Source organism: Myxine glutinosa, chromosome 4, assembly GCF_964187855.1.
Source record: "Myxine glutinosa chromosome 4, kmMyxGlut1.1, whole genome shotgun sequence".
Lineage (NCBI taxonomy): Eukaryota > Metazoa > Chordata > Myxini > Myxiniformes > Myxinidae > Myxine > Myxine glutinosa.
Genome location: NC_136264.1, coordinates 77,226,735 through 77,252,811, shown reverse-complemented (window position 1 = coordinate 77,252,811; position 26,077 = coordinate 77,226,735). Strand labels below are relative to the sequence as shown.

The following is a 26,077-nucleotide window of genomic DNA, read 5'->3' as shown; positions in this document are numbered from 1 at the left end:
AGAACGCTATTGAAAATTGGGTCACCACGTCAAAATCCAAGATGGCCACTGTCATGTACAGACTTGGCATTTAATATGGAATATTTTTTTTTCCTTGACTTGGGTTTACTTTCTTAACTCAGTATTATCAATCTGGTGAGTTTCTTTTACACTTTGGTGATTTATTTGTTAAAAGAACCATGTCACCGATTGTCTGTCGCAGCAAGAAGTCAACAACAGGCTTATATCACAGGTGGCGTGGCAAAATGTACGGACAGGTGCATTTGATGATTGGTTTCACAGTCGGGTATACAAGGGTTGTTGCATTCTGTATTAGTGGAAAACAACTGCTGCACGTCCCCAAAAGTTATTGCCGCTTCCTCTGGAGATGGTCCGTCAACTCGACAATGCTGTTTGTCATGGAGTGGTGGCTTTACGAAATTACGGCATGAAACAGCGTGCTATTGCTCGGCAGTATGGCATCACTCAAGGTCAGGTGTCAAAGATCCTGAAACGAAATGCTCAGAGGGGTGTCCCTACTCCAATACCGAGGCCAGGACGTCCCCGCAGAACCACAAGGAGGGATGATCGCCAGATGCTCTGGTTAGTCCGTAATGGCCGTACCAAGTCAGCTAATCGGCTTAGGGCTGAGTGGCAGAAACTGACAAATGTGCCTGTATCCAGAAGGCTAGTCAACCAACGACTGGTTCAAGCAGGCTATCGTGCCAGGCGTCCCTTGAGAAAGCCACGCCTGACCAGACAACACCGCCAGCGCCGATTGCAGTGGGCCAGAGAGCACCGTCAATGGCAGCCAGGACACTGGAATCACGTGATCTTCAGTGACGAGTCTAGATTTATGGTCTATCGTCAAGATGGCCACGTCCGAGTGCGCAGACAAGTGCGTGAAGCCTACAACAAAGATTGTATGGTGCCAAGAGTCCAAGCTGGAGGTGGTGGGGTGACCGTTTGGGCTGCTTTTCATGCAGGGGGCAAAACTGACCTGGTTGTTCTGAATGGAAACCTGAACCAGTTCAAGTACAGGGCCATTCTGGAAGAAACATTGCTTCCATTTGCTCGTGCATCCTTTCGAGGAAACTTTGTCTTCCAAGATGACAATGCACGGCCTCATCGTGCTCGCATGATCCAACACTTTCTTGCTGACCGTGGTGTACAGCATATGGAGTGGCCTGCCATGTCCCCGGATATGAATCCGATAGAGAACTTGTGGGCAGAATTAACGCGTCAAATCGACCACTTGGACCAGCAGCCGACCTCAACGTGTATGTGCTCTCCTGAATGCTCGTGGGGGTTACACGAAGTACTGAACTGTAATTTTACTGTCCGTAATCCCAGTCGTAATTTAACTTTTGTTTTTGTTAATTTTTTTTTGTCTAATGTGCAAAATAAAGAGATACTTCCGGAAAACGTACAGAAGTTTAACACAGTACTGTCCATGAATTGAGTTCGATATCAGTTTACATCACTTTCAAGGATCAATTTATTTGTTTTGAAATGTCAAATGTGGTTTTTGTTTCTTTTAAAGGTCACATTAACAAAATCTAGAATAATTTCAACATAATTCCAATGAATTTTTGGTTCTAAGGCATCTTGAAAAGTAAGCTCACCCCCACAAATTTTTTTTCCATATTAAATGCCAAGTCTGTATGTCTGAACCTTGTGAGCGGAATATCTTGAAAAATAAGCGGAGTACCAACTTCTAATCGGGTGTGTCGGTGTATCTAGGCATAAGGAAGAACACTATTGACAATTGGGTCGCCACATCAAAATCCAAGATGGCTGCCACCATATATATGTCTGAACCTTGTGAGCAAAATATCTTGAAAAATAAATGAACTACTAACGTCTGATCTGGTGTGTGGGTGTATCTACACATAAGGAAGAACGCTATTGAAAATTGAGTCGCCATGTCAAAATCCAAGATGGCCACCGCCATGTATGTCTGAACCTTGTGAGCGAAATATTTTGAAAAATAAGCGAAGTACCAACTTCTAATCTGGTGTGTGGGTGTATCTAGGCATAAGGAAGAACGCTATTGAAAATTGGGTCGCCACGTCAAAATCCAAGATGGCCACCACCATATATATGTTTGAAATTTGTGAGCGAAATATCTTGAAAAATAAACGAACTACTAACTTCTAATCTGGTGGGTGGGTGTATCGACGCATAAGGGAGAACGCTATTGAAAATTGGGTCGCCACTTCAAAATCCAAGATGGCCACCTTGCGTCTTCCACTTTGTCAACTCGCATCACTTCACCGACGGGGGATCTAGGCGTAACGCTTGTTAAGCTTATAGTACACTTCCACACATGGCTCATTGTAAAGAACTCACCATGGGGAATAAAATATGTCAATGATGATGTCATAGGTGCCTCCATTATGACGTCATATAATTTGACAAGTACAAAACTTCATCCAATCAAGATGCAATTTCTTGAGCGCCATGTTGGCATAAACAGGTGGAGAAAAAAAAAATGATGACGTCATCGGTCATGTGATTCGGCCGCCATCTTGTAAAAACCGAAAAACTTTGCACCTATATATCTCCGAAAGCGCTGAATAGAAAAAATTGAGACATACATCTTGGCGAGGGTTTGCAATCTCTGGTTGCTCTTTTTCTTGTTAGGATTGTATTCAAGACTTGTCTTCCTCTCTAATGTGGAGCGAGACATGTCTTGTGGAGTTTCATGATGTGAAGTATGAATTGTCTCTGAAACGGGTTGGTTGGTCTAAATAATGTTGTTATTTGGAAGATGAAGGCATTTGTGTCTGTGATTGTGGAGCTTCAATGGTCCAATATGAGTTATGAATGAATGTTGCGTCATTAATATTTGCTGAGTTGTGGTCAAGTAGCTGAGTGGTGCTTCGTGGGATTGCAAAAGCATGGCATTGTTGCACTGTTTGAAAATGGCAGGCAAGTGGGTGCCTGTGCTAGTAGCATAACATTTACTTTTTAATCTCTGGACAAGTAATGGAAGGATGCGGAAAGGTTTTATGATGTAGAGATCGGGCGGCATGTTGGAACACCAGTGTTGAGCTGTGATCAATCGCTTTGCGTTGTGATCTCGCTTGTGGAATGCAGTATGACGCCAGTATGATTGATCCCTTTGTAGTGTGGTATGAAGTGTAATCCCATGCGATTTGCGTGCTAAAATTGATTTTTTTGCATTGTTGGATTAATTCGAGGTCAAAATATTGAAAAATAATGGGGTTCAAATTTTCCGACCCCCGGACCCCCTTTTATGGGGTGTTTTGTTTCCAGTGACCCCCGGGACTGACCATGCGACTTTCTCCCCTAACAACTGAGAGATTTTATCGATCTCGGGGTCGTTAGAGAGGTTTTCGATGACGCTAAATCCATTTATGATACTTTCGAAGCGACCGGAAGTGGCGATCCCAGATTTCCGTTCACCAAAGATGCTACGGTCAAGGTCATTTCAATTGTAGCAATAAACTTAGGCATGTAATACCTCTTTTTTTTATGGTTTTCAGGCACAGGAAGACGTTTGGTGCAGTTATTTTTGCGATCTAGATGCCCTGTCGCGAGATAAGGACAAAAAAATATTGGTAAAATGCTCAAGGCTTTTTTTTGTTTGTTTTTCAGAAAGAAGGCTGACAGAGACTAGTACAAAACCATCTAGAGGTCATGTCTGAGAAGAACAGCGTGTGCATCATCTGCAATGAGGGAGCTACATCAAAGAAGAGACTGATAAACAATCCTGATATGATTGGCGAACTTATTTATTGTGCTAACGAGCGACTGTCTTTGGGTCAGGGTGATATTAAGCGACTTACAGATCGGTTAGCTAGCTTAGGTGAATCTGAACGGAAATCAGTACGGTATCATAGCGAATGTCGAAAACCCATCGTCAACACAAGCATGATTGAACGGCTAAGGGTTAAACGAGTCCGGTTTGATTCTCCTGCATGCCCTGCGCGTGGGCCTGGACGACCTTCCAGTGTGGCTGACTCTACCCGACCTAAAAGAACAAAAACCATCCCGGAGGAAAAGGTGTGTCTGTTCTCGTCATGTAGCTTTTGTTCTAATAACATATCAGAACCTCTCCATCGCGTTTACTCTGACAAGATGGGTGAAAACTTCCTCGAGATAAAGCTCAAGACTCAGGATGACCGCATCAGAACTTGCGTGTCCGAGTTAGAAGACGCTGGGGATGCCTCTGCTCTTGAAAAATACTATCATAGGAAATATTTACGATACGCGCAGCGCACTTTAACGCGAAAAGATCGTAGTAATACCCAGCTTATTGGCTCTCTATGTGATGAACAGTTGCTTCTCTCCGTCCAAAATACTCTTACTGCGGACGATCTTACTCTGAAAATGGCTGAAGTGAATGGTGCATATTTGTCCATTTTGAAGAGGTATAATGTAGAGATCAATCAGACAACCAACTACCGCAAGCATTTGAAAAAGCTCATTACTGAACGGCTTCCGAATATCCAGTTCGTCCAATCACTACGCAAAAATGAGCCCGACAACCTCGTTCTTTCACTGGCGGTTAGGAAAGCCATGCAACTGAGGTCTGCACAGCTGGATAACGACGACACAGTTGGCAACTTGAAGAACCAGGCAAACATTCTAAGGGAAGAGATAATGCAGCATCGAAGCTGGTCGTTCAGGGGAATGTTTGAAGACTTTGAGAATCCTCCACTTCTCCAGTTCTTCCTCACTCATCTCCTATTTGGCCGTCATGTTCTCAAAGTTTCTGAAATGCGCAATGCACAAGTGGACAAAACTGTTGATGTTGCTTGCCAGTTTCTCGTCCAGAATACTCAAACCGATCGCCAGGTAAAGCATCAGCCAAAACAAAACGAAATCTTTCAGCAAACTGCCCAGACGCCCCTCTCAATAGGCTTGCCGCTCACCATTCATTCCAGAGTTCGTGACAAAAACCTCGTCAATAACCTATCAGAAGTTTACATTGGGAGCGACTACCAGAGGCTCCTTGATCTCGAAAAGCGCATAGAGCAAGGCGTTCTTCAGCGAATGAAGGAGGCTGGTGGATTTTGTCTGCCTGATTTCATCAAGAAGGGATTGAACATCTGGTTCGCTGTTGATAACATCGACCTCTTAGAAGACACACCGACTGGACAGAACACATTCCATGGCACAGTGATCGTGATCAACCAGCGAGCAGAAGATGGCGAGCCCATCAACCAACCACTTGTCATCCCAGAGAAACTTCTCGCACCGGCACCACTCGCGTTCGAAGTCAAGTACCTGCAAGAGCCAATCATTAAACCTAAACCAATTCGATTTGAGGTCTACCATTTAGAAAAGCGGAGGAGTAAGATTTCCAAAGACTTCACTCACACCTGGGTGCTTGCCAACTACTACGGTACTGATGACAGAGGTGGTGAAAAGCTAAATGACCAACGTGTGGAGAATATAGAGCAGCAAGAGACTGAAGAACTGCAAGGTCAGACCGCAGGTCAAAACCCCAGATATTCCGACGATCCTATTCTTTCAGTGACAAAACGAATCCTTAAAGGTAAGGAGTTAGCAAAGGAAGAAGTTATGCCAACATGGGGTGCTACTACATCTCTTCTGTTATCACGCTCCTGTCAGAGTCTGAGCCCGACTAACACAGAAGTGATCGCTCCGCTATTCAAGACTTCTCCAACGGATTCCTCGACCCTCTATACTGTTCTGATGTTGACTCAGGGAATATCTGCTTTTGTGGTTGGTCCTGAGAGAAGAACCCTCATAACGCTCGATCTTGATCTTTACAGCCGCGCCCTCAAGATTCAACAGTCAGTGAATAACACCAACTGGATTCTCCGAGCGGGCGTTCTGCATATTGCGTTTGCTGCCCTGCACGCTCTTGGCAAAACAATCGACGGAAGTGGCATTCACACGTGTGCGATTGAAAGCGGCACATACACTTCTGCAGGTCTTCGTGGGGTCTATGGTGGCAAGGCATACAAGCGAGGAGTTGAGTACCACATCACGACTAGCCTGGCGATCATGATGATGAAGTTTGACGCCATTTTCTCTGATCATCCACCTGAACCACTTCGTGACCAATGCGTTGCTCTCAAGAAAGCTCTCCACGACCGTAGCCAAGACATGGTTGATATCTACAACGACATCCGGTCCTCGTACTCAGAAAATCCCCATGAGAAAGAAGATGACAACATCGGCGAGCTCGCTCAATTTCTCAACTAGTACCTCGAGCAAGTGGAAAGTCTTTTGCATCTCATAGGTGCCTGCCGTTCAGCTGACTGGGAAGGTTACTTGGCTGCCTTAGAGAACCTCATCAAGTATTTCTTCGCGCGCGATCTCCTGAATTATGCTCGCCTAATGCCAGTCCATCTTGCACAAATGAATGCTCTGGAAGAGGATGATACAGTTACGTGGGAGGCCCTGAAATCAGGAGACTTCGTTGTGGCAAAATCAGAAGTTCCCTTCACTCATCTTTTCACCGACCAGGCCCTGGAGCAAGAGATCAAAGGGTTGAAGCGTCACGGCGGGATGGTTGGATTGAGCCAAGACGAAGCTGCCCTAGACCGACTTCTTACTACCACACCTCACCTCGCTCGTATAGTGAAGCAGTATCTCAACAGTTTCCCTCAAGCCTCTAAATCTACTGAGCGAAGTGAACATTACCAGCTTTCGGGACAAGTTGCAGCGAGATCGAGAGAAAATGCTCTGAAGATCCGTCACTCCATCGAGTTGCATTGCGCGGGCAATCCGTTTACAGTAAAGCCTGCTTTGAAGAGCCTGGTGTCTTCAGCCCTTGTTCCAGAAGATGCGAAAGACGATATCTTGCGATTTGCAGGGAAGGGACAGAAATGTTTTAACGATTTCGTTCAAGACAGATTACTGCCCACATCAACACTTTCGGTTTGGGACCCAATGAAGAAACAAGCTAAAAACCTTTTCGAACTTGATGGAGAAAACTAAAGTTCGCGTTGGTGATAAGGTCATCAAGTTGCGTGAAGATCGTGAACTGCTCGGCAGATTTCTTATCATCCAAAGAAGCCGGCCTCAGCTGGTGCCAAAACTAGGAGACAATCGGAGAGTATGAGATGTCAGTGCTACCCCTCTCCCTTTGCGCTGTTGATGGGTCTCTGTACATTCCGACGGACAAGGCCAGTCTGATGCATGCCGTTGAAGGGGCGAAGGGGCAACCACTTCAATCGCCTCCTCTTCTCGATATATCTCCGGCGGATGGTCCATCGCGAGTTCTTGTCATTGACGCCATGGCTGTGGTTCAGAGTATGAAGAAAACAACGATAATGCGAAAGCTATCGGACCTCCAAGACGCATTTATCAAGCAGATTGAGTACATGATGACAGGCTACAATGAGGCTCGAGTGGTATTTGATCGTTATCTGGGTCAAACTCTGAAGAACAAGACACGCCAGAAGAAAAGTAAGACCTCCACAGAATATGCCATCCACCCAGATATGAAGCTCACAATGTCTCTAAAGGAGATTCTGTCTGCATCAAGTTCTAAGAGTAAACTGACTTCTATGTTCGCTCAGGGTTTGTTGGAACACTTCTCCGGTAACAATACCTTCAAACTAGTCGTCCTGTACAACACCAAGATCAAGGGTCACAATTGTGAAGAAGATCATTCACACGGAGAAGCTGATACACTGATACCTCATCAAGTCTTGGCTTCTATCGCTGAAAGTGCTGAGAGATACATATGTGTTTAGTCACCCGACACAGACGTCCTCACGCTTCTCCTGGACCTTGTCTCTTGTGGTCGTCTTGGAGCTCAAGCTCGTCTGAAGTTTTTAACTGGTAAGGGAACAAAGTACCGCGAAATTGATGTGGTGGACCGAGTTGGAGTAATAGGTCTTCGGAAATGTCAAGGACTGATTGGACTCCACAATTTCTCTGGCGCTGACTGGGGTGGGAAATTCATGGGAATCACCAAGAAGACCTGGGTTGGTGCCTACATGAAGCTTGATGAAGATGATCCTGCCATCAGCTGCTTCCGGAAGCTTGGTGAGGGTCCTATCCCGACCACGCTGACGAATGGTGAACTGCCCTCTCAGGTCAAGGATTTGGAGAAGTTTGTCTGTCGCGTATACTGCTCGACCGGTCCTACAACCCTACCGGCGCTTAGATGGGAACTATTTCGGTCAAAAAACTTAGAGGGAGAGATGTTACCTCCTACTCGCGCTGCGTTATTGCCACACATCCATCGCGCAAATTACATCGCCATGCGGGATAAATCATATACTACAAACTGCCCGACTCTGCCTTCTATTGAACAAAATGGATGGACTGTAAAGAAAGGTCTATATGTTCCGGTGGGATGTCTCAACCTCCCTGCCCCAAAAGCTGTGATTGAGCTTACGAAATGTAAATGTAAATCAAGCTGCAAAGGCAGATGCAGTTGTTGGAAGAACGGTCTTCCATGCACTCCTCTATGTAAATGTTATGTCGATAACTGTGTAAATTTGGTCAGAAATGATATACATAGCGAAGACGTTGACGAATAATCCGTCCAGTAGTTTAGTTTGCATGATTCTCGGATGTGTTATCTTGAGAAATTAGAGGAATTGTGTTACATTTCCTAACTACTTGTGTCGATAATTGTGTACATTTGGTAAGAAATGATATAGTTAGCGAAGATTTTGACGAATAATCCGTCCAGTAATTTTAGTTTAAAAGCTATTTAATTATCAAAATTATCTTGCATGATTCTTGGATGTGTTATCTTGAGAATTTAGAGGAATTGTGTTACATTATTACATACTTGTGTAAACAAAAACATTTTGTGACATTAAACAAGCTAAACACACATAGTTCTGTATTTATATCATTTGGAAGACTTTTGCTATTTCGGTAAATATTTTCTAAATTTGACTAAGAATGGCTTTAAAACGTAGATTTATTTGTGACTGGCCAGTCTGATCGCAAAAATAACTGCTTCAGCCGTCTTCTCGTGCATGAAAACCCTCAGAGAGTGGTACTATATGACCAGGTTTTATCGCTACCTTCGAAATGACCTTGACCTTGGCATGGAACCTAACCGGAAGTCGGGGATCGCCACTTCCGGTCGCTTCAAAAGTATCATAAATGGATTTAGCGTCATCGAAAACCTCTCTAACGACCCCGAGATCGATAAAATCTCTCAGTTGTTAGGGGAGAAAGTCGCATGGTCAGTCCCGGGGGTCACTGGAAACAAAACACCCCTTAAAAGGGGGTCCAGGGTTCGGAAAATTTGAACCCCATTATTTTCGAATAAATTGACCTAAAATCAATCCAACAAAGCAAAAAAATCAATTTTAGCACGCAAATCGCACGGGAGCTGTTTTTCATGACACCTCATACCACACTATTGTGTTTGAGCTGGGTATCAGATGAGCATTGTATGCACAATAAATACAGCAAGTAATCATACGCTACGAACCTAAATAGTGGAGATGAGTGTACGCATGCACGAGAACATGGAGAGTACGAATGTGTGAAGAGGAAGACGGCGCACACCGGGACGATGCGGCTCTTTTCGATGTGCGTGGTTGGGCAATTCCAGGTGGTGTCATCTGCGGCCCGGAGGGATAGCAACAACATACTTCGTTGTGTGTTTTGTTCTCTTTACGAGCCTAATGGGTGTCGTTACAGGGAGCAGGGGAAACACGGACTACATATTCACGCATGCGCACACAGAGGTGAAATTGTAATGTACAAAGGATGTGCTCTCATTATTGTTACCTAGCAACAGGATTGTGATGTGATGCGGATATGCAAGATTTTTGCATTTAAAATGATTATTGAGATATTCAAATATGATGGTGCAGTGATGCAAGTGTATATGAGAAATATGTGCTTCAGATTTGAGTTGGAGGGGCGAGACAACATTGCACGGAGCGAGGATGGGAAAAGGCAGTGAGTTCCTTCTTCCCATTGGTAGGTACTGTGATGAACAGTTATCAACTAGATAAATTAGCATTTGTATGAGGGAAAGTGGCCAATGAGTCGATGGTGGCAGATCATGCATTGTTAGATGCTGTGGTGGAGATGGGAACAATGATAATGCAGAACAGAGTGGCACTTGACTTACCTTTAGCAGAAAAGGGGGGAGTTTGCGGAATTGTGGAAGGTAGATGTTGTGCGTGGATTCCAGACCCGACAAAGGTAGTGCAGGCAGCCATCAAGAAGATGAGGGAGATAAGTACCAATTTGAAGGATGAAAGATTGGACAGAGAGAAGTGGAGAATAGATGCCTGGTTGGAAAGCATCTTCGGAGGATGGGGAGCAAAGATAATTCATTGGTTGATGGTGGCCGTGGGACTCCTAATTACGATCATCATTGTTATTGGATGTTTGAAAGTTTTGATCCACGTGTGTATCAGGAAGTTTTGCGATGTAGGTACAGGTGAACAAAACATGGTGGTCCGGGAACCGGGGGAAGATGCACGAGACATCCCCACAGAAGCACGAGAACTGCCACTCCCTTCACCCCTGTATGAGAACGGTGCGAGGGTTCAACATCTGTCACCTTCATATTCCTTCGCCGCCTTGCCCTCAACCCTGGACCCTGAGTTAGCTAAATATTGCACAGTTGGCACGATAGCCCATATCCAAGAGTTGACTTCACAAACCATGCGTGAGCTGGGAACAGCTCTGGAGCAAGCTGACAATTCCGACTCAAGCGAGCGTGAGTGGCGAAGATTGTGTAACGTTGGGCTTGAAGCCCACTGCCATCTGCACGTGCCGGAAGACGGGATCATGCGCGAATCCTAAAAGGGGAAAGCCTCGAGAGGAGTGTCTTGTGTTTTTAATAAAGGCGTTGCTGGTTGCCACCGTATTTCAAAAATATTACACTGCCTTGTACAACCAAAGAGCTTTATTAACACTCCGCATCGATTGAAAAATAAAGGCAGATGCCCACTACTAACTGGATATTTGCTTTATACTTGTGATGTAATTTTAAAAGACCCTGCCTATGTAATGGGCCTTTGGTTCTTTTTGCTTCTTGTATGGGAGACTTTGGTCTACCCACATGCTTTCAAATGACTTTGCCTTCATTACTCTGCAAACTTTTTACATAGCCTCAAAATTATACGGTGGAGGCCAACATTTACTGATTAATCATTTATAAATTACATATGCAAATGAATAACCATTTCTATATATTTAGTACACATTGTGTTTAAATTGTTGCCCTGTAACGGAAATTCTCTCTTTCTCTTTCTTTCCAGGTATACAAAGTCCTTAAGGGGAAGAGGAGCATGGAGGTACTTGCCTATCGTTTGCGATCCACCACCCCCGCTTCATAGGGTTGGGGCTTGGCCCACCCCATTGCATGAGTGAGTTCCCTTGACGGAAGGGGGGGGGGGGGGGGGTCCTTCACTCACTCTATGAGGTACAAGGTGGATCACAAATAATGGATATTACTTCGATGAAATCCCCAGTGCTACACGGGTGATAATAAAAATCTCTTCTTTTTAAGATGTTTATTAAAGGGGGGATTTAAGAAGATTTCATAGATTCCCTATCCTGATGGTGGCAGCAGCATCACACTGTGACCTATTTCCATCCGGCGTCTGGTTGTCTGGCGTTGAGAAAACTGTTCACAATATCCCATGTTTGACCTTGCAAAACATTCTTTCCCGATGAGGCTTAGCCTGCCTTGTACAATTTATCTTCGAGGCGGCAGTCTGTGACATTGGGGAGGGAAGGACTTCGGACGTTGTTTTGAGTTATTTTGATCTTTGAGGAAAGTATATTAAGCCGACTACGGGTTGCGGCTCGCTGAGATGTTGGTGCCGGCTGTGTAACAACCATTATGTCATACCAAGTGGTGTTACTGGCCTAAACGCCACGTCTTCCATGCATGTATCCTTATCTATTAATAAACCTCTTGTACACTGTCTGAGTTTAATGAGGTGCTTATTCCCGGGAATGGGTTTCAAACCCACGAAAAAACCATATCTCTGCTTTCCAGTATCTCTTTCCTGCTAAATGTTTTCGTACTGACAGTTAACTGATATTCAATATCATTCGTACATGACATTACAAAACCCTATAAAGTTGATTGATAGGTCAACTGTATGAAATGGTGTAGCTATATATACTTGGATTTCAAGCTTGGATCCATCTAAGGGAATGGGGCTTGGGTTAGTGTCAGCAGTGACCTGTTTTGGCTGTATGTTTGTAAATGAAATGCTCTTTACCTCTTTCTACGAAGACTTCCGGAATCTGAGGCTGGGGTGGACATTCCACTCGCCCTGCTAGTTGATTCCTCTTCTTCATCCTCTTCATTTTCTTCTTTTTCTTCTTCCTCTTCTTCCTCTTCCTCTCTCTCATGTGGCTGTGCTACCACATGTAGTAATTCCCGCTTTTTAAGCTGAAAATAAAGAAGCTATTAAAAGCATATATTCACAATCTAAAGCCATATAAATGTTTCTAATGTAATTACACGCATGGGATAGAGTCAATCAATCAATCAATCAATTTCGGTTTTATTCATTTAAACTAAAGACATGATAAAAGTCCGAAGACTGAAAAGTCAAGTTTACAGTGTAGAATAAAATAAATAAATAAAACAATAAAATAAATAATAATAAATAAAAATAAATAAAATAAAAATAAATAAGTATGTTTAAATATATATTGTTACGTTTGTGGGGGGTAGGGATACCTTAGTCCAGGTAGCTGCATAGGTAGTGTGCTCCGACAGTCGTGAAGAAGAAGAAACCTCGATGTATCATAAGTAGGAAATTTGTGTAAACTGGATGTCGGGTTAGCTTGCATCTTCATCCCCATCAGAGGGGTGGGGCTTGTTAATTAGTGAGGGCTTATGGGTAATTAATTCCCTGTATGTAATTGCCTCTGTAATCTTTTGCTGTGTTCCTTATGACACCGCACTACAGACACCTCGTAAGAAATCGGCCATTAACCTCACTAATTAAAAACCAACCAGAAAACAGGCATCAAGCACTATCGCTGATAACACCCACTTGGTGAGCACAGAAGCACAAAAGGTTCGGGAGCCACGCCTCGAAGAGAAGTGATTGGACCGGGATTTGATTGATACAAGGACTGGTAAGATGGGACTATGGGATTGGTGAAGCAGGCAAGGATGACGTCAGAGCCGCGCGTACAAAACAATTGGAATGGCGGACATTTTTCCTTCCAATTCTGGATCCCATAGCGAACAGTCGCATTTTGGCTCTCTCAGTGTCAACGTCCCCATGGTTCCCACTATTGGTGATAGATTTTATAGCGTACAGTCGCATCTTCGCATTATCTCTCTTTGGCGCCGCACGTCCTTGCTCGGGTCATGGTGTTCGGGGAAGGCGGACGAATGCATGCATTTCATTATCTTCTCTTGGGTCAGGACTTTGTTGGTGAATGGTCACTCAAAAGCTCTCTCTCTCTCAGCATCGACATTTTATCTCTCTCAGCATCGACGTCCTTTTGGTTCTTCTCGTTTTGGGGTCTGGTGGTGAATGGTCGCTATTGCTCTTGCGCAAGGAAGCTTCATCACGGACGGTCCTGTTCCGACATCTTGCTAGCGGTCGTGAGGAGGAAGAGCTGTGGACCGAGAACTGCGGTTTCCCGCGCCCGGACGATGAAGACGAGCGCGGCTGGGCGAACGCAGGTGGGTGAGGCCTAGTTCGCGCCAACTAACACATTTTCCCGCCAAGGCCCCAGACGATTTTTGACGATTCCTGACGAAATACACCAGCCGATTGGAGATAAGTGCCACAAATCACACCTATTTATTTTCCAGTTATTTTATCCTTTGTCTGCATTAGGGTCTGTATGGGAGCGCTCCAATTAGTAATATAGTTTTATCGTGCTTTCCTTGTTACTGGCATTTCTTTCATTGAACCTGTTAATTTTTGTACATTTTAATTCCGTCTTGGTTTGAGTGAATCATCACAGGTGTGAAGACTGCCGGTAGACCAGTGAAGGTAAGCGCTTTGGCCTCCCTCCCTCCCCTCACACGTATTCTCCGCTATATTTTGATTGAACGCCTCAGAGTGTTAAGCTCGTTTGGCCATCTGTGCCACCCTGCTGTGTTCACCACACAGGGTAGTCACACGACAATATATAAAAATAAGCAACAAAATGAATAAATAAATAAATAAATAATCAACATAAAAATAATTAACAAAATAAATAAAACAAAATATTCCGGAATAGCCTCTCCTCAGTGAAAGACACATGAAAGCCAGCTTGGAGTTTGCAAAAAAGCACCTAAAGGACTCTCAGACTGTGAGAAACAAGATTCTGTGGTCTGATGAAACCAAGATTTAACTGTTTGGCTTCCGTCTGGCTACTCTGCCATTAAGCCCAGATCGGTGGAGTGTTGCCAGTGATGGTTGTCCTTCTGGAAGTTTCTCCCATCTCCACACAGGATCTCTGGAGCTCAGCCAGAGTGACCATCGGGTTCTTGGTCACCTCTCTTACCAAGGCCCTTCTCCCCCGATTGCTCAGTTTGGCCGGGCGGCCAGCTCTAGGAAGAGTCCTGGTTGTTCCAAACTTCTTCCATTTAAGAATTACTAGGGCATGCCCGTACTATATCTATATCTAAAATTATATCCCCCCCCCTCTATTTACATGAAATGGTTTGGTCCAAAGCGAACGGCTTGCGAGTACGGTGACAATCCCCCCCCTCTATTTACATGAAATGGTTTGGTCCAAAGCGAACGGCTTGCGGAGTTTGGTAAAGAAATCGCCATAGCGTGCACAAACGCGCAGGAAAGCGAAAGAATCGCAAATTAGTTTTAATTCGTTTTAAAACATAGTTTAACGCCAACATAGCGGCAACATAGTTTGCCAACGTGAAATAAATGAATACGCTCTCAAATGTGCCGTCCGAGGCAGAGTCTGTTCGCCACGTTCGGCACACGTGATAACTCGCTGCTCTCTGATTGGTTGAATCGTTTTTTGGACATAGCTCGGTAACTACTTGTCCGATTAATATGAAACCTTGAAAAGGCACATCCTCGGGTCCCCAGCAATATACCTGGCAAGTTTCAAGTATATCGGACCCGTGGTTGTCGAGAAACAGCGGTCACAGACAAACACACAGACATACACACATACACACACACACACACACACACACACAGAGATTACTGGAATTATAGATAGATGGAGGCCACTGTGCTCTTGGGAACCTTCAATGCAGCAGAGATTTTTTTGTAGGATTCCCCAGATCTGTGCCTCGACACAATCCTGTCTCTGAGCTCTGCAGGCAGTTCCTCCGACCTCATGGCTTGCTAACTCTGATATGCATTGTCAGCTGTGAGACCTTATATAGACAGGTGTGTGCCTTTCCAGATCATGTCCAATCAATTGAATTTACCACAGGTGGACTCCAATCAAGGTGTAGAAACATCTCAAAGATGATCAAGAGAAATCGGAGGGACCTGAGCTAAATTTCAAGTGTCATAGCAAAGGGTATGAATACTTATGTCAATGTGATATTTCAGTTTTTTCTTTTTAATAAATTAGCAAAACTTTCTAAAATCCTGTTTTCTCTTTGTCATTATGGGGTATTGAGTGTAGATTGATGAGGGAAAAAATGAATTCAAACGATTTCAGCATGAGGCTGCAACATAACAAAATGTGAAAAAAGTGAAGGGGTCTGAATACTTTCTGAATGCACTGTATATATATGTACAGACTTGGCATTTAATATGGCATGTTTTTTTTTTCTTGACTTGGGTTTACTTTCTTAACTCAGTATATCAATCTGGTGAGTTTCTTTTACACTATGGTGATTTATTTGTTAAAAGAACCGTGTCACTGATTGTCTGTCGCAGCAAGAAGTCAACAACAGGATTATATCACAGGTGGCGTGGCAAAATGTACGGACAGGTGCATTTGATGATTGGCTTCACAGTCGGGTATACAAGGGTTGTTGCGTTCTGTATTAGTGGAAAACAACTGCTGCACGTCTCCAAAAGTTATTGCCGCTTCCTCTGGAGATGGTCCGTCAACTCGACAATGCTGTTTGTCATGGAGTGGTGACTTTACGAAATTACGGCATGAAACAGCGTGCTATTGCTCAGCAGTATGGCATCACTCAAGGTCAGGTGTCAAAGATCCTGAAACGAAATGCTCAGAGGGGTGTCCCTACTCCAATACCGAGGCCAGGACGTCCCCGCAGAACCACAAGGAGGGATGATCGCCAGCTGCACCGGTTAATCCGCAATGGCCGTACCAAGTCAGCTAATCGGCTTAGGGCTGAGTGGCAGCAACTGACAAATGTGCCTGTATCCAGAAGGCTAGTCAACCAACGACTGGTTCAAGCAGGCTATCGTGCCAGGCGTCCCCTGAGAAAGCCACGCCTGACCAGACAACACCGCCAGCGCCGATTGCAGTGGGCCAGAGAGCACCGTCAATGGCAGCCAGGACACTGGAATCACGTGATCTTCAGTGACGAGTCTAGATTTCTGGTCTATCGTCAAGATGGCCGCACCCGAGTGCACAGACAAGTGCATGAAGCCTACAACAAAGATTGTATAGTGCCAAGATGAAGGAGAGGCTATCTCTCCCGCGATGAAGCTAACTCCAAGGGCCTCTCACTCACTCACCGCAGGCAGGTTGGTGGTCTTTCCGTCTTCTACCGACTCCTCTCTGGCCTTGCCCCCCCAGCTCTCTCTGGGCTCTGTCCAGCAAATATTCCTACAGGTCGCACAAGATCTGCCTGCAACCCTCTTATGGTTAAACTGCCAAAATCAAGACTCTCTGCTCACCTTCACTCCTTCATTCCTCTTTTCTCCCGCCTCTGGAACAAACTCCCTCACTCTCTTCAATCCCACTCCACCCTCCAGGTCTTTAAAACAGCTGTTCACCACCATCTCTTATCTTCCCCCATCCAAAACATTGATCTTTTCTATCCCCGCTAATTTCACCCCAATTCCACTTTTTTGAAATACCAACTTCTGTCCTGGAAGTCCTTGGTGTCCTTGTGTTTGATACTTCTGCCACCCCCTCCCCCCAAGCCCTCTCCCTCCCACACATCTCCCTGCTCTTAAATGTTGTGTGCCCTCAAGTGTTTGTGTGCTTCCCCTTCTCTTGTCTTCCGCTCCCTCTTTTTATATATTTTGTTTGTCTGGTTGATTTGTTTGTGAAATAAATGTCAGCTCTTTCACGAGCCTCGATTCAGTATACAAAAAAAAAAAGAAAAAAAAAAAGAGCAAGCTGGAGGTGGTGGAGTTTTTTTTTTTTTTGTATTTTTTTTTTTTGTATACTGAATCGAGGCTCGTGAAAGAGCTAACATTTACTTCACAAACAAATCAAGCAGACAAACAAAATATATAAAAAGAGGGAGCGGAAAACAAGATGGGGAGAGAAGGGGAAGCACACAAACACAACATTTGAGAGCAGGGAGATGTGTGGAAGGGAGAGGGCTTGGGGGGAGGAGGCGTGGGAAGGGGGGGGGGGGGGGGGAGGGAGAAGTATAAAACACAAGGACACCAAGGACTTCCAGGACAGAAGTTGGTATGTCAAAAAAGTGGATTTGGGGTGAAATTAGCGGGGGTAGAAAAGATCAAGGTTTTGTATGGGGGAAGATAAGAGATGGTGGTGAACAGCTGTTTTAAAGACCTGGAGGGAGGAGTGGGATTGAAGCGAGTGAGGGAGTTTGTTCCAGAGGTGGGAGAAAAGAGGAATGAAGGAGTGAAGGTGAGCAGAGAGTCTTGATTTTGGCAGTTTGACCATAAGAGGGTTGCAGGCAGATCTTGTGCGACCTGTAGGAATATTTGCGGGACAGAGCCCAGAGAGAGCTGGGGGGGCAAGGCCAGAGAGGAGTCGGTAGAAGACGGAAAGACCACCAACCTGCCTGCGGTGAGTGAGTGAGTGAGAGGCCCTTGGAGTTAGCTTCATCGCGGGAGATTCCAATGATTCTGAATGCTTTGGTTTCAACAGCGTGAAGACGAGCTAGGTGTGAGGCAGGAGCACCAGCCCAGAGGGGAGAGCAGTATTCCATTGAGCTGCGGATGAAAGCCTTGTATGTGGTGAGGAGCTCAGGTGTGCCAAGGAAGGACTTCGCACGACGGAGGATGCCCAGTCGGCGACTGGCTTTGGAGGCCAGATTTGAAATGTGGTTTTCCCAGGAAAGATCATGGCAGATAGTGAGACCCAAAAGCTTGAGTGACAGAACTTCTTGGAGAGGATTATTCAGAAAGTGGATGGGAGGGTTGTCCAGTCGGTCTTTTCGGAGAGACATCGTAAGAGTGTGAGATTTGTCAGGATTGAAAGACATGTTCCACTTGTTTGCCCAGTCTGTGATTTTGTCCAGGTCTGCAGAGAGTGAGGAGGCTGCAGACTGCCGATCTGAGGGATGAAGAATGGAGCGACAGAGAGTAGAGTCATCAGCAAAGAGATACAGAGGATTTTCAAGAGAGTCAGAGAGATCATTGATGAAGACCAGAAAAAGCACAGGGCCCAGAACACTGCCTTGTGGAACTCCAGCCTGAACAGGAAGAGGAGATGAGAGAAACCCATTCAGGGCCACACGTTGACTACGACAAGAGAGGAAGTCCGCCAGCCATGCGTGGAGATTTCCATGGATACCAAAAGAGGAGAGTTTGGTGAGCAGAGCGGGGTGCCAGACCGTATCGAAGGCACGTGATATGTCAAGGGAGACTGCTCTAATTTCCTGTTTGGCATTGAGGACCTCCATCCATTGTTGAGAAAGCAGAAGCAGCATGTCCAGAGTAGAGTGTCCAGGTCTGAAACCAAATTGATGATCAGAGATCAAGCCATTGGAGAAGAGGAAAGATTTCATATCTGAAGCAATGATGGATTCCATGACTTTGCTGATAATTGGGAGAAGGCTGATTGGTCTGTAGTTGCTGGGATCTGTTTTTACACCTTTTTGTGCAAAGCAGTGATGTTGGCAGATTTCCAAGCAGATGGAAGATGACGTTGAGCAAAAGAGAGGGTGAAGAGAACAGAGAGAGGGAGTGAAAGAGCGGAAGAACAGGATTTTAGGACCCGTGGGCTGATGCCGTCAGGTCCAGTTGCAGAATCCGAGTCGAGGGTTGACAGAAACTTTTCCACCTTGTCAGGAGGAAAGGACACAGAGTCCAGGAGCAGCTTGGTACGACTGGGTACGGTGGGTACAGAGAGGGATGGGTTTGGGACACAAGATTTAGAGGCAAACACAGAGTTGAGGCATTCAGCTTTTTCACGTGCGGAGTCAGCCGTGTGGCCATTTGAGGTGAGGGAGGGGATGGAGGGGGAACAAACACCAGAAACACATTTGACCAGACGCCACCAGGATTTGGAAGAGGGAGACAGATAAGAGAGTTCGGTCCTGAGAACGGAGAGATATTGTTTCCTGGCTCTCCTGGGGGTGGACACATACTTGTTTCGGACTTTGTGAAAGGAAATGAGATTTCCTTCCGTTGGATTTGCTTTCCAGGAGACGAAAGCAAGTTGTTTCTGGGCAATAGCCTCACCACAAGATTCCGTGTACCATGGACGGGAGGAAGGGTATGACAACAGAAGATGAGATGGGATAAATCTGTGCATGAGAGAGAGCAGTTTGCTTTGGAAGAATTCCCAGGAAGAATTTATGTCAGAGGCAGTAGAGATGGGAGACCAGTCCAGATGATTGATGGCTGCTTGAAGACCGTGCCAGTTGGCCTGAGTGAAATGCCAGACTCGTGGACGGTGAGGAGGCTCTCTGAGAATGGTCAGAGAGATGTCCACTTTAACAAGCACATGATCAGAAGAGCCGATTGGAGCAGAAGAAGAGCAGCAGACATTTTCAGGGAAGTTAGTCATAACCAAGTCCAGAAGAGAAGATGCTCCGTTGACTGAAATCCAGGTCGGGAAATTGACAGATTGTGTCAGTCCCAGTGAGTCACAGAAGTCCTTTGCTGAAGAGCCATGGCTGGTGAGAGAGGTACCCACACCCAGCCAACTGGCATGGTGACAGTTGAAATCACCACATATGAGGAAGAGGGACCTGGGATGGGTAGATAGAAGGTGGCCCATATTCTCAGACAGCGAGATGTAGATGGAGTCATCACTGTTTGGTGGACGGTACAACACACATATGAACAAAAGGTGGGAGCGAAGGGGAAGCCGTAGCCAAAGGTATTCCTGGGGGTGAGGTGGAGAGAGGGCAGTGCAGGGCGAGTGAGGAAGAGAGTTTTTTTTATAAAGATAGCAACCCCACCTCCAGGACGAGGCTCAGGTCTATCATACCGGAGGAGGGAGTAACCTGGGAGAGATACCAAGGAATCAGAGACATCATGAAGGAGGAAAGTTTCTGTTAAGCAGATCACGTCTGGTTTGTCAGAAGCAACCTGTATGGAGAGATCAGACAAGTTTGAGCGAAGGCCCCGGATGTTTGAGGTCCATACTGTTAAGGAAGAGGAAGGGGGAGCATCGGATACAGAACACGGGGGGGGGGGGGGGGGGAGCGGTAGGGTAAGGGTAAGATGTAGGGTAAGATGTGGAAGAGGAGGAAGAGGTAGGGAGAGCTGTTGAAGGTGTGTCGGAGATTACAGAATAGCTTGGAGAAAGGGAAGAATGGGGCAGACAAAAGGTTTGATGGTGATTGGGAGAGGCGCAGTGAGGTGTTATTTGACGAGGGGAAGAGCGAGGCAGAAGGTTGAGGGAGATGAAGGTGAAAGTTGGAAGGGGGAAGAAGCGGGGAGGACGCTTTGAGGAGGAGGGGTGAGAGGGGAGTCTAGGAGGGGAGGAGCGAGGGAGAGTCTCGGAGGGGAGGGGTGTGGGGGGAGATTTGAAAGGAATGGATGATTGGGAAGATTTGGAGGGGAGGGGCAAGGGGGAAGATTTGAAAGAGATGGGTGATGGGGATGATTTGGAGGGGAGGGGCAAGGGGGTAGATTTAGAGGGGAGGGGTGATGGGAAATGGGATTTTGGGGTGATGGGATTTTGAAAAATGTACGATTAATGGGAAACGAATATTTATTGCAAAATGAGTTTCTTGAGACATTCGAGTCAAAAATACGTTTGAGTACGCTGGAGGGAGGATGGAGTGCTGGAGAGTTTAGGGAATGAATGAAAGATGCACTATAAGAGATGGAATTTTTTTTTGGAATGAATAGATTTGGTGAGCAAGTCGAAAGCATCCTTTTATAGAAGAAGTAAAAGGTGTTATAGAATATGACCGAATACAGGTCTTCAGGGGTCAGATGAGACATTTTTTTAACAACGTGCTAACGTGATCACAAACAACGTGGTCGAAGAACGAACGAACAAATAAGAACGAATAAACGAATAAGAACAGAAGGAAATGTGTTTTTTTTGAGATTTTAAAACAAGGAAGTATGGGATGAAAAGACCGTGAAAAACAGAGACCGGAAAGTAATTGCAGCGCGATCGGAGAACCGCTGAGACAAAAAACAAAGCCTCAAGCCAATACAAGGTCGGACACGGTAGCCTAGTACTACACTTAGGCCTCAGAATACGCGATAAGAAATACCGACGATTCTGTACACAGGTATGAAAAACCAACGCCAAGAATACTATTAAAGACACCCCAATAGGTACATACACCGAGAGAAAGATACAGTATCAACCAAAACACAATTGTGAAAAGTTACTTAACTTCGAAAGCGAGCGCGCATGGAACAGCTTTGAAGAGACGAGGTGACCGTTTGGGCTGCTTTTCATGCAGGGGGCAAAACTGACCTGGTTGTTCTGAATGGAAGCCTGAACCAGTTCAAGTACAGGGCCATTCTGGAAGAAACATTGCTTCCATTTCCTCGTGCAGCCTTTCGAGGAAACTTTGTCTTCCAAGATGACAATGCACGGCCTCATCGTGCTCGCATGATTCAACACTTTCTTGCTGACCATGGTGTAGAGCATATGGAGCGGCCTGCCATGTCCCCGGATATGAATCCGATGGAGAACTTGTTGGCAGAATTAACGCGTCAAATCGACCACTTGGACCAGCAGCCGACTTCTGTACGTGAATTGCAGCAGGCTATTGTCACTGCATGGCAAGCGATTCCTGTCCAAACCTTGGCAAATCTCGTGAACAGCATGCCTCAACGTGTACGTGCTCTCCTGAATGCTCGTGGGGGTTACACGAAGTACTGAACTGTAATTTTACTGTCCGTAATGCCAGTCGTAATTTAACTTTTGATTTTGTTAAAAATTTTTGGCTAATGTGCAAAATAGAGATACTTCTGGAAAACGTACAGCAGTTTAACACAGTACTGTCCATGAATTGAGTTCGATATCAGTTTACATCACTTTCAAGGATCAATTTATTTGTTTCAAAATGTCAAATGTGTTTTTTGTTTCTTTTAAAGGTCACATTAAAAAAATCTAGAATAATTTCAACATAATTCCAATGAACTTTTGGTTCTAAGACATCTTGAAAAGTAAGTTCACCCCCACAAAAAAAATATTCCATATTAAATGCCAAGTCTGTATATGTATATATGTATGAAATAAATAATGAAATAAATTTTTTTTTTTAATAAAAATAAAATCAACAAAATAAGAGTGGGGTGGAGAGAGGTGGCCTCCAGTGGTGTCTGCGTGCTAAAGGTGTCTGCGTGCCAATCTATTTGCACCATCAGCTTCGTCTTGGTGGGGTGGATTATGTGGCAACACATGTAAGGGTGCATGTCAATCAAATAGAGATGCATGAAGTTCCATATGTTTGTATTTACACAACTACCTCTCTTCCCACCCCCTCTCTCGTTTTTGATGATTTTTTTTTAGGAAAGACGGGAGGTGGAAATGCATGGGGCTGCATTTTCCCACATGTGGCTTCAAATTTGGCCAAACACCATGTAATTGTTGGTGCGGTAAGGCAGGATTTTGAGTGACAAAGGCTGTGGAAATAATTGCTAACGGGTCACGAGGAACTGTCTCAAAGGTGATGTCAGCCTAGGGAAAACAAGAAAAGACATCATCACTGAAGAGGAACAGTGGGCGGAAGCATATACTCAAAAAGCATGATGCATCGGCATTGGTCCAAACTGTGAGGTGAAACAACAAAGCAATGGCGGACAAACTCTGTGCTGAGTTCAACATGGGTCATAAGCATCCTGTATTGTCAAAAACAGTCAGAAGAGAACTTCACAGGGTGGGATACCACAGCCGAGTTGCTATGCACAAACTGTTCATAACATCTGGCAATGCACGTTTGTGGGTCCATTGGTGCAAGGAGGATAGGGAATGGAATGCCGAGCAGTGGAGGAATGTGATATGGTCTGATGAATCATCCTTCACCATGTTTTCGACAAATGGACATGTGCACGTGTGGTGACAACCCATGGAGCGCTACAGCTCCCAATGCCTGGTTACAACAGTAAAAGGTTCTGGCGTTTCCATAAGGGCGAGGGGTGCATTTTCCTGACGTGGCCAAGGTCCACTCATTCCATTAGAAGGCAGGGTTACTGCAGTGCTCTACATTACCATCCTCCCTCTGCTGGGAGGGATGTCTTTCAGGACGACAATGCTCCAGTCCACATGGCATGTGTTGTCACCGGATGGTGTGAGGACCATGAGGACAAAGTTACCTATCTTCCATGGAACTCCCAATCGCCAGACCACAATTCCATAGAGCATTTTTGGGACTGTCTGGAGAGGCGAAGACAGTGGTTTCTGCCTCCATCAAACCGACGTGAGTTGGAGGACTTCCTTGTGCATGAATGGTGCCACATTCCTGCAGAACAGTACCAGACCCTTGTTGACTCAATGCCACCTCATATCCAGGTCATCCTGGATGCACATATCGGGCCAACAGCCTATAAAGTGACATTCTCTTGGTATTTCTATTTTTTTTTTGTCCACTACCTGTAGGTTGACCTTCAAAGCCAGTCACCGACTGGGGATCCTCCATCAGGCAAAGTCTTTCCTTGGCACACTTGAACTTTGATCTACCCACAAGGCCTTCACTGCAGCTTGAGTACTACTCTCCTCTCTGGAATGGCGCCCCTGCCTCAAACCTTGCTCAGCTTGACGCCATGAAAAACAGTTTTCTGGAACCCACCCTCTCCCAGTTTCCTGCATTTTCTGCAGTCTTTCTCCCTGTCCCCTCCTCCACCCCCCCCTACCCATTACACATTTCCTAATGTGTATTAATATTGTTTTAAGGACCATTATTTACAATCCTACTATTAGTTTGCAATTGGTCACTGGTTGTGGCACCAATACCAATTTTTATTATGAACCCTAGGCATAAAAAAGCTACATACATTGAACAAATAATTTCAAGTGGAGCACAACACCACCATTACAGCATTTAAATTGCATCAGATGTGGCAATAAATGTGAATTTCCAGTCAGAAGCTTGTGGCTCCCAGCTTGCCAGTTTGATGACAGAAGTGCATTTTTGCCACCTCCATGAATGAATGAATGAATGAATGATCGTTTTAAGGCCATTTTCCCCGCTAGAGCGGGGGTTAGCCTTAACCATGCCCACCATCTATCTATAATTCCAGTAATCTCTGTACGTCTGTACGTTTGTACGTCTGTACGTTTGTCTGTGACCGCTGTTTCTCGACAACCACGGGTCCGATATACTTTTAACTTGCCAGGTATATTGCTGGGGACCCGAGGATGTGCCTTTTCAAGGTTTCATATTAATCGGACAATTACTTACCGAGCTATGTCCAAAAAACGATTCAACCAATCAGAGAGCAGCGAACGATCGCGTGTGCCGAACGTGGAGGACACACTCTGCCTCGGATGGCACATTTGACAGCGTATTCATTTATTTCACGTTTGCAAACTATGTTGGCGTTAAACTATGTTTTAAAACTAATAAAACCGAATTTGCGATTCATTCGCTTTCCTGCGCGTTTGTGCACGCGATGGCGATTTCTTTACCAAACTCCGGAAGCCGTTCGCTTTGGACCAAACCATTGCATGTAAATAGAGGGGGGGGATTGTCACCGTACTCGCAAGCCGTTCGCTTTGGACCAAACCATTTCATGTAAATAGAGGGGGGGGGATATAATTTTAGATATAGATATAGTACGGGCAATGCCCTAGTATTTATAATGCCGTGTTGGTACAGGCAACTTGTCAGTTTACATTAAGGATTTGATTTGAACAATACTGATAATGTACATAAAAGGTGCAGACAGTTTCTAAGGAGGTTTGAATTGACATAAACAACTTTCAGCCAATACACTGTTGCGATGGAGTGTCGTGACCCAGGGTGAAGACAGCAAAAAAATAAGAACAAGTCATAACTCCTACAAGCAATAACAATACATCATTCTAAATAAAGTAGTAATAATCACAATGCAGGCTAGACAGTAAACCATTTGAAAAAAAACAAGGAACAAAAAATGACAATGCATTATTTTGTTTGCAAAGACAAGCAGCAAGCACATGTGATCCTGAACACCATGCCTGGAAGAGATGCTGCAGACGCACGGCACGTTTAAAGATGGTTGACGATGACATGTTGAAATGTTTTGCATTCTCCAACATCAGCATGACATCACTTTCTAAGGCTGCAATACTCTTGTACTGGCCAGAACGAAGCTTGCTCCTGCAAATGCAGCAAATAAAATGATGCATTAGGTCAAACTTTCGCCTTTAAAGAAGAAAAACATTATCTTAGCTGTGGAAAGTTTAGACTTTAGAGCATCGTCTACCACGAATCCTCAAAAGGTTTAAAGTCAAATAAATGTTCTACCATAGTAAATATTAAGCTGATTTGATGAACGGGGACTGTGACACGAAACCAAAATGTAAGTTGCAACCTCTGCCACCAAAGGTGTATGGAGATTATGTTTTCACCAGTGTATATCCGTCTCTCTGTTTGTCTGTATTTATCTGTCTGTTTGTCTGTGCTTATCTGTGTTTCTCTGTCTGTCTGTGAACAGGATATCTCAAAAAGTTATGTACGGATTCGGGCGAAACTTGGTGGACAAATTGGGTGTGTGACAATGACGACATGATTCGATTTTGGAACCTCTATAAAATACGTACAATTAGAATGTGATTAAGTCTATAAAGTATGTTCCATTAAAATGTGAGTAAGTCTATAAAGTATGTTCAATTAGAATGTGAGTAAGTCGATAAAGTATGTTCAATTAGAATGTGAGTAAGTCCATAAAGTATGTACAATTAGAATGTGAGTAAGTCTATAAAGTATGTTCAATTAGAA

General features: G+C 44.9%; 1 protein-coding gene across 7 annotated transcripts in view; it reads right to left on the bottom strand.

The window, feature by feature from the left end:
* Positions 1-26,077, bottom strand: part of PBRM1 (polybromo 1) — a 411,924-nt gene that overhangs the window by 253,332 nt on the left and 132,515 nt on the right. For all 7 annotated transcript variants that reach the window (XM_078776019.1, XM_078776017.1, XM_078776018.1 and 4 more), the window contains exons 12-13: positions 25,315-25,456; positions 12,162-12,334 (exon numbers count right to left, since the gene is read on the bottom strand). In XM_078776019.1, coding sequence (XP_078632145.1) covers positions 12,162-12,334; positions 25,315-25,456 — 315 coding nt within the window. The remainder of the gene's footprint in view (positions 1-12,161; positions 12,335-25,314; positions 25,457-26,077) is intronic.